This window comes from Micropterus salmoides, unplaced genomic scaffold (assembly GCF_014851395.1).
Source record: "Micropterus salmoides isolate LMB-PRFRI ecotype aquatic unplaced genomic scaffold, ASM1485139v1 Ms_hic_scaffold_6, whole genome shotgun sequence".
Classification (NCBI taxonomy): Eukaryota; Metazoa; Chordata; class Actinopteri; order Centrarchiformes; family Centrarchidae; genus Micropterus; species Micropterus salmoides.
The window spans coordinates 16,906,625-16,916,521 of NW_024044348.1; the positions used below are offsets into that span (position 1 = coordinate 16,906,625).

At 39.3% G+C, this 9,897-nt stretch overlaps 1 protein-coding gene across 3 annotated transcripts; it reads right to left on the reverse strand.

Moving 5' to 3' along the window:
• Positions 1–1,774: 1,774 nt before the first annotated feature.
• Positions 1,775–9,204, reverse strand: LOC119890447 (dihydroorotate dehydrogenase (quinone), mitochondrial-like; the record flags this gene model as incomplete). 3 transcript variants are annotated; one of them, XM_038701734.1, is given in 9 exon segments in its annotated part: positions 1,775–2,073; positions 3,304–3,397; positions 4,568–4,727; positions 4,828–4,981; positions 5,386–5,499; positions 6,474–6,661; positions 7,073–7,146; positions 8,697–8,896; positions 8,992–9,204. In XM_038701734.1, coding segments are annotated over 8 exon segments (1,179 nt in total), but the record flags the coding sequence as incomplete, so codon positions are not given.
• Between the last annotated feature and the right edge of the window lie 693 nt (positions 9,205–9,897).

The following is a 9,897-nucleotide window of genomic DNA, read 5'->3' on the forward strand; positions in this document are numbered from 1 at the left end:
GCTGGTCTGGGAGGATGTATGGAAGACCGGGCAGAGGAAACTCCCTTTACGTGTTCCGTGTCAGAACATACCCCAGACGGTACGATGAGATTGAATAGGAAGAGATGGGGGGATGAGGGAAGAGAGGATGAGTGGATGTGTGTAGGGATGAATGGAGGGAGGGATGAGCAATCTGAGACAGATGGGGCAGGCTGAGTAGAACATGTATAGATAGGCTTGACAGGTGATTAGAGGTGTGGTTGAGGCGTGGCCCCGCTCCCAAACCTAAGTTAACAAATTAACTTTATTTCATTTTGTCACTAAATAGATAAAACAACCAACAGATAATAATCAACAATTGTAATAATCATGTAATCGTTAGCAGTCATTAGTCACTCCACAAGGCTGAGGGTTTTGCAGTCTTTTTTTCTAGTTGTTTTAAGCGTTTTGCACGCTGCTAGTGCAACCTGGGCGTCTCACATTTTAGATAGCTTGGTCAAAAAAAAAAAAGCCTTCCTTGCTGGCCAGAAATGCCTAACATTCGCCTTTTCCAATTTTCTCTAATGTAACCATTAACTGTTTCATATACTTCAAAACTTCACAGATAAGACAAGCAGGTTGAAGAGATCGCGTTGGTCTCTGGGAAATTGCTATCTTCTGAAATTTGATAAACTTAACATTGTCTCATCGATATTGATAGCAGTCATTATTTGCAGCCCTAGCAGAGTGATGTAGTTTTATTATTCAATGAGGAAGAAAGCCAACCCATGTAGATCAAACACCACTTAACTTCCTCCTCTGGTCGTCTGCATTAGCATTAATTTGGTTACATATTCCATACAGGTATTATAACAGCAGAATGTGTATTTTGACTTCATTCATTGCCATTTTTCCTTCTTTGTTTTTTCTCCCTCTGCAGTAAAAACAAGGACAAATTCCCTCCTCTTCACTGGCCTTGTATAACCAAGACATCTGCTCTCCACTGACAACATTTTATTAGTGTGTTGGTTAGTCACACAACATACAGAATGTGGTAATAAAACAATGCTTGGACTATTGACCTTGTCAAAACATGCGAATGCTACATACGATAGTAGATATTTGTGTAATGCTCATTCATGAGGATATGGCACCAGCACTGACCTTCTCTTTCCCCCATTAGCTTTCAGATTGTATCAAAACTTGGCACAAATAGCATCTCAGGGACAGAGAAGTTGGCTGGGGGTGGCTGCCTCCTAGCTATGATCGATGTCACAAGAGGAAACCGTACATCTAAATGGCCATCAGTTTTGAAGTTTTTGCTAGGCCTTACCTCCCCTCCCTGTGACACCACCCATACGGGACACAAGTCTACACAGCCTCAGGAGAGGGAGAAGGAGGCGCCCATCAGCTCACAGCTGATCCTCACAGTGCTGCTGCCTTCACAGACAATGTCTAATGATTGTCTATTCTTGGATTAGCAGCGGGTATTGTGATAGGCTACAAAGACATCCCAATGTGTTAATGAGTGAGAAAAACCCAACAATAAAAGCAACAGCCTCCACCAGTGGGATGATACCAAGATACCCTTAGCTAGTATCAACAGAGGGGAGTGAGAGTTGAGCTGAGGGAAAGATAACTTGAAGGGCTTTCTCTATGACTGCAGGGAACATAAAAAAAGTCATGTTAGTTCTTTCAAGGCTGAAAATCTCTTAAATCATCTAAACTCTGCTGTCTGCTGCTGCTACGGATGATTATAAAAGATTTGTTGACTACACTCAGAAGTTTATCTTAAAATTAAAAACTGGTTCTTCCCACAGCTTAACTATTTATTCTTTTAAAATTTTAGTACCTTAAAGCATATTTTGTGTCAAAAACAGTCCTGCTACAGCAGAAAATTATTCGCCTTAACACGTGCTGTTCTCCACATACAACAACAAAACTGAGTTTGCTGAAACCCAGGGACACCACACTGTGCAAGTACATTCAGATTCAAAACAAGTCCATTTTTCTAATCATGTCAGAGAACACATTGCATGCCACAGCCTATGAGTTTTTGTAACTTTAATACAATGAAAAAATGGCACGTTTCTTTGATTATTGCTTGAAGTTCTCCTGGTGAAGGAAAAAAAGAGGATGGTTTCAGACAGCCAACTTAACCCAACAAAATGCAAAATTTAGTAATGCATTTGTTTAGAAAGTCTTTTTTTGATAGACAATAAACAGATAATGTAAAGTTGGACTAAATAATCTCACGCTCTCATTCATGCAACATAACTCAGGGATTACAGGTTGTGAAAGGAAATTCAAAACAATTCTTCAAGTGCTTTATTTTATGGTCATCGGTTTGATTCCACTCGTGGATCTCCCACACTGGAACAAATTTTCAAACTTTTACACACAGAATACTGAATCAATGGCTACAAAGTCAGCTTGAGATGGCAGTAAAACAGAAAAAAGAAAAAAAATCAGAAATACATAGAGAAATTATGTATTGGGACATCTGCAAATGGCACATGGCTCTCTTGTATGAAAGCATTTCAAGCAGCATTTTGGACAGTTAATTACGTTAGTAGAAAGTTTCCAATTTGCACTTATGTCAAATCATAACTTTCACTAAGCATGGAAGTGAATCAGAAAAACATCAGGGCTTTATTTGGGAAATCAAATGCATCTCTGTTGCCAGGGATGAAACTGACAGTACCTTCAAACAAGAGTACTTTTCAAAAACAGTCCTGCTACAGGAGAAAATAAATACCTTGATCCTAAACCCAAATAACATTTGAGCCGTTATTGTATTGGACTTTATTTTTGTGCAGCAACATCCTGAATATGAATAATACAATGTCAACATTTTAATGTATGTTTCTACTTCTGTATTAGAAAATTCCTCCAGGATAAGAAACAGCTTTTGCTATTTATTCTGTAAATCATCATGTCAGAATACTTTTTGAATATAGTGGAAAAAGAGTTTAAGCACTTTGGTGTCAATATGCACTTCAGATTCATTTACTGCTGTTACACTGTAACAAAGGATGGACGTCTGAAGTTACAAACAGACCTCAGTTTTTAATGGGTAGATACATAAAAGACTTCTCATTATTGACTTGACCAGAATGTTAAAGTAAAGGTGAGACGCTGAGATTTGGTGCGTTCAGCATTTACACTTAACACAAATACCAAAATAAATGCGGTTTCAACAACAACCAGTTCAGACCTATCTTATCCCAGAAATCAAGATAGATAAACACCAATACTCAGCATTCGTCACAGTTCTGGAAAAGCAGAGGATCGTGTTGCCTAGCTGGAGGAGATGGAGGCTACAGGTGCTGTGTTAACATTTACCATCTCTTTCTGCATCCTCTACTTATGAGTCAACCCATCTGCTCCCCTGTGATCTGCTCCAACTGCCTCTGATACACAGCTGAAACCTTGTTCTCTGAAAAGAAAAAATATGTTTGTAGGGAATGAAATTTCCATAGATGAAAGATAAAAGTACAAGAGGAAAATTGTGCTGTAAGTCTTTGCAAAACACATGACTTGCAAGCAATTTTGACCACAACTGTCTCACGCAGTTGCACTAGCGTTTGTCAAACACTACTGTGTGAGTTGGCTGATGCTAAAACTCTGGAGAGAAAACTATGAAAACAACATTAAAGGATAATATTATGGTCTTATTTACACAGCTTGAGCTATCATTTTATCACCAGTTATGATAACTCAAAGTAACTGCTGAGATCTGGGAACATGAAAACAACACTAAGTCAGATGGGGCAAAATGATTACAGTTTGTATAAAAGCCATCAGTTTAGCCAGATTATCTGAACCACATTATTTGAAGGCAAAACCAAGAGTGAGTTACCTTATTTTTAATTTATCTTTCAAATAAGTTTGGATGACCTGGAGATTTGTTTAAAATCTGCCTGACTGTTTTTCATCCCCTGTAATGTACTCACAGATTTCAGCAATTCGCTTGGTCAGTGCAATGTTATTTCCAATGATAGGAACAATGTTGTAAAAAATCAGAACTATCCTTCAAAGGTGGGGTCAGCGATTTTAATCCAATACATGTCTTTTTGTCAAATTTGGCAAATATTTCCTCACAGTCCACTACCTGTCTGTTCTGTGAGTGCGCTAAAAAAAATTTTTTTTTGTTTGTGCTCAGCCCTGGCTCTGTAAATAGGAAACAAAGTGGCCCGACCCCTGCCACACAACTCTACTCAAGCTGTTTTAGCCATGATTTGTGTGTCAGGTAATGTTAAATGAGTTGCCCACAGACATCCAGCTTACTTTCTCGTTTGCCAAGATATACTATTATTGTGATGTTGGCTATAATAGCTGCCTGGAGCTGGTGTGCTGGCTCTGGGACCGTTTCGTCCTCTCTGCATGTAAGCTTCACAGCAGCAACTGGAGCGACAGTTTTTCTAACCCAAATACCCAGCTAATGCTAGTTACATTACATTCTGTGTCGTTGTCCACTCTATATCATGGTATTTGTCATGTTGTTGTTTTTCTCCAGAAACATTTACTCCACTTTTAATTATTAAAAAGGAACCAAATATCCGTAAACCTCCACCAAACTATTTGCCCAGACTTGAGTCCTACTCACTTAAGAAGTTGTTCCAATTCTCGCTTTATCTTCGTCACTACAGGCGGACCCTGGTAGGTCAAAGCTGTGTAAAGCTGGACCAGTGATGCACCAGCACGGATCTTATCCATAGCATCCTGCCCGCTGGCCACACCACCGATTCCAACAATTGTTACTTTACCTGCAAAAACATTACTAAGTATTAGGTATATTTTATATGCACTTTCTTGAAACTCAAGTTATTGGAAAAGGGCCAAAAATACTGGTGAGTAAATAACTACCTTTGGTGAGGTTGTACATCTCTCTGACAGTGCTAGTAGAGAGGTCTTTGAGAGGTTGGCCACTTAACCCACCAACCTCAGACTTATGCGCATCCTGAAGCGTGTCTGGCCTGGACACTGTGGTGTTAGACACCATCAAACCGTCCACTCCTAGCTGCAAACACAGAAACATAGACCAAGAAGAGGACAGGGATGAGTGACATATTTGCCTGCATTAACAAGAGCAAAACTCATGTAAGTAGGCAATTGTGAGTAAGGGCCATCTGACTTTCATAGCAGTATGGCAAAAACAGAGAGACAGAATGTAAAACCTGTAACAGTTTTCCCCCTGGTATTTTTCTTGTTAGATTAACATTCTGAAATGCGAGAATTACAAATCTATCTAAATTAAATCTGACCGTGCATTTCTATTTACCATATATGCAAAATACAGCTGAAATTAAACATATCAATATTATAGAGAATTAAAAAAAATCTCATGGAATAAAAATTTAATTTAGAATAATAAAATCTAAATGAAATGAAGAAAGGAAAGGACTGCAATGAACAACTTCCAACCTCAGTGACAACATCAGCAATATCTTGTTTGTCCTGGGCAGTGAGGTCAGGAGCAATCTTCACTAGGACTGGAAGTTTGGATTCTGCCCGCAGGGCATCGCGCTCCTTCAGCACCTGAGCAGATTGTATGAGCATGTGAGTATATCAGGTGAGGGGGCAGAGGGTGCTACAACAACGGGAAACTAAGACAGAAATACAGTGTACTGTGCTGTAAGATCTAAAGCCTTCAGACTGGGAAGGATTAAAAATTCAGTCTTTAATTGGATGGATGATGAGCTCAACAGCAAAAACACAGAATAATTATTTTGTTTAATGAGCAATTTAACACCAAGTTTAAGCTTGAACACATCCCCTTTTCAAATTCAAAGGATTCTTTCAAACTCTGACATGTACCTCGGGGTGGGGTTTGATAGGATTTCACAAATCTGAATCAAGTTCTGGACTTGCTTATCAACTCTACGGAGAATTTACTGTGCTAAAAGCGTGTAGGGCTTTCATCACATATTTTCTCACTGCTCTCTGACATTCATTAACCCCGTCCTGACTCATTTTCTCTTTGCTGTGAGGGAAAACAGGATTTGCTCCTTACTGGAGGTGGGCTGTGCTACAGCTGCAGAAGCCATAGAAGCTAAAGTAAGAACACAGTGGAAATAATATTAATTCATCTTTATCAATAAGTAAATATCAACTAAATAAATAAATTTTTCTGCACGCACAATGCAATCATAATGGCATTGGCAGATCCATTTAACAAAAAAGAAATCATGTTCAAAGCAAAACATTTCCTGAATTTGAGTCTGCCAGCCAGCTGGGCCCACCCAGGACTTCTTACTTCTAATTTGGTTACATAATTTTGTCAAGCTTGTAATGTTCTTTAAGATGCTATCGCTGGTAATTTTCTCTGTAAAGTCATTTAAGGCCTTTTTATAATTAGGATCTACTGTATATGATGACTTTTGTTCATTTGTAATTTTAAAAAAGTTTAATTATTTGTGAGGGAAAAGGCCGAGCAATAAGGCCAGAAGATTTTTTTATTGTGTTAAGATTTTTTCAATCTATTGATATTATGAACATTCAAACAGTCCTACCGTGTGCAGGAGCTGGCGGAGCTCAGCCTTCCCCTGTAGATCCCGGAGACCTGGCGTATTTGGACTGCTGACATTGACCACCAGGTAGTCAGCCAGTGGGCCCAGCCCTCTCACCCCCTCCAAGTAATCTGCCCCCGCGTCCTGGGATAGCTTGTTCTTCCCCAGGTTGATGCCCAGGGGAAGGCCAGCTATAAACACAGACACACGCACGTTTGCAAACAACACACACACACATACAGGTTAGTTCGGACAACCATAAACACAGGCTGTGTCATGCACATGACTCAACTGGGGCAGAGGCTGCTCATGCACTAAATGGGCTGTAAGCAGGTATGATCGGATGAAAAATAAGAGACAAGGACAGGTCAAGATCATTAAACAGAACAGAATAGTGTATTTAACCATATATGCATTTAGTAGTTGGCTTCCTTATTGGAATCTAAGTAGATTAGTAAATAATAAATGCACACCACAAAAAAATTTAGACAGATTTATCTCACACTAATTATAGTGATTAAACTGAAAGCAACATTTTCTTTGAAAATAAAAAATAAAAAACAGGGTGATGAGAACTCATCATATAAGGTGAGCCTGCTAACCCTTATGTTGCTGTGCGCCTCTGGCCTTCAGCCTTTCTTGTGCTTCTGCCAAACCACAGCTGTTGAATCCATATCTGGTGAGAAGTGCGAGCACACACACACAAAAGGAACATTATATATATATATATATATAAAAATAATAATAATGTCATGACATTATAATGGGACATACATATAAACTAATTAAGCAGATGAAGCACTGTCTCAAAAGTGTATTGTGGAAATACTGTACTGCTGTATTAATTACAGTATATCTTAACTTGAATTCACAGGTAAAGTGTCTGTTGCAATAACTCAAACACAAATTTCCATAAATTACCCATTTCACTGTCTAAAATTTCAAAGTAAACCCATGAACTCTGATTCAGAGCTTAATTAACGTGAACCCTATAATAGCAAACCTTTAGGAAGCATAATCTTTTTGAATATATGGAGCGATGTGAAAAGGAACATTATACAGTAACACAGACTGTCTCTTGCTCTTTATTTCTGTCTTTGTGAGATGTAACATAAAAGCAGGGTGTTAAGCTGCGGAACATGGTCATTCAAAAGATGAGGGGAAAAAAAGCCATGAATCGCTTCTGAATTCAGCATCTACATGATCCACCAAGCAACAGTTTCATGCAAATGTTCGCTTTTATGATGCTCAGGCTTTTATGATGCATTTACCCAAAACATTGGCGACTTAAATGCAACATACGATGGCAAAGAAGAAATTGGGCATGTGTTGAAATTAAACTTAAGTGGTACGATTATGTGAGATTAGATGTTGCAACATTTTATTATAACATTATTCATAAATGATTAAAACTAATTAATTCAATATGGAGGGGAAATCATTTTCTTATATGTTGCTTACAAGATGCTATTTGTGGTTTTACTAATAGAGAATACACTCAGTTACCAATTTATTAAAATACATATACAACAACCCTGCAAACATCTTCATGAAGGTGGGATTTAATGTAGTGTTTTGTATTAATTAATTAGGCTTTTTTGTTTTAGTCGTGGGCCCCAGCTGACTACAAGGGCACACAAGCACTAAATGCAGCGTGGAACATGATCAGATGCTGTCCTCCATGCTGTGCATTATTATAATGAGTTGCTTTTCTGTTCTTGATTGCTCTTGTTCTGTGGTTATTGAGACACTGTGTCAGCTACTTTGAGTTGATTTGTTACTGTAGTCTGGCTAAAGCTATATTGGTTGTTTGATAGTCTGAGACAGCAGGCTATGGTGGTTTGAGTGCAGAGCAGGGCTGTTAGATTTGTTTTTATAGACTTGGCACTTCGACTGCTGTCCGTGGTGCTCATCAAAAGCTGCAGGGTTGCAATTGCGTGGTGTCGATGTGTGTCTGTACACCCGTGTGTACAGGAGTGTGCCTTTTGGGGCACAAGACAAATTTTGCTAATCACAATTATGTTACGTTGCTGAGAAACAATGATATATTGTGGTTGTAAGCAGAAGCAGAAAGGCTATCAGTTAGAGCTGGCATGTGTGGTAGTAGGATGATGTTGATAGTACGTATTAAACGTATCGCCCAGCCCAACATGTTGTTGTGTACAATCAGTTGAACATACTCCTTGCATTGTCTATTCCTTTCACAAAAGCTTATCAAAATCTTACCTGTTAATAATTGCATGATCCGCAATGAGTCGAAACACACGTGGTTTGGGGTTCCCCTCCTGAGGCTTGGGAGTGATAGTGCCCACTTCAACAAAGCCGAAACCCACCTTGTACAACCCATCTATGGCCTCTCCATGCTTGTCAAAGCCTGCCGCAATTCCAATAGGGTTTCTGAACTTTAATCCCAGGACATTCACTTCCTGTAGAAACATAAAAACAAGTCTTACAGTGACTCAGATCATTCTGATGTTAACAGGAAATGTCACAGGAGCAGAAAGTAAAGTGACATGTGTACCAATGATGCAGGGTCCTTGTAGCGGTTCAAAGGAACCAGACCCAGACCTATCATCTTCACTGCCAAAACATGTGCCGTCTCTGCCCCCACAATCTTCTGCAGAAGGGGCATCAGCTGATTGGCATAGAAACGCTCATCTCCAACCGCAGTGAGGTAGGAGACAAACAGAAGGCTACCTGAGCTGATGACCTTCAGTGCGTCCTTAAGCTGCTTCTGTTGACAGGAGCGTGAAAATGATACATAAAACTGTTAAAAGGGACTCAGACATTTGTTACTGTGAACAGCCCTAATAGTTCAATAAAAGAATTCATAATTGCGTCGATCCAATTCCCACATTTAAGTATGAAAAGAGTTTGTATACAGTGTTTTGCTAAATGATCAGGTTAATATCTAAAGAGGATGTGGGGTAGGGTACGGGGGGAAGAAACCGCATGGCCATCCCACATGACATCAAGCATGCTAAAACACCAGAAAGATTTCAATGGGACACCGATGGAACTGAGCCATTTTTAATGAAATTAATGAAAGATATCTGCTGCGGAAAAGCTCTATTGGAGGGACATCGTTGGTGTCTGTTGTTTTTCTAGTCAATGAGCATTAACTAATTTTTCTGGCCACCTTGGGGCAGCGGAAACAAGACATATCATCACAAGTTCATATAGCGAACTTGTTACCCAACAGTGGCATAATTACCCATCCAGCAGTTACAGATCAACATTGTCATTTATATGGAGTCATGCTTCTGGTCACCAGATGTCTGTAAGTCCAATAATCTCTTTAAGCTCGTTTTCGGTCTCTACTAACTCCTGGGAGAAATATCTGGCTCTAATATTGATTATAGCCACTTTGAAGACTATCTGACGCTGGTTATGTTACTTGACGAATTAACTAGAGGCAGAAGATGCT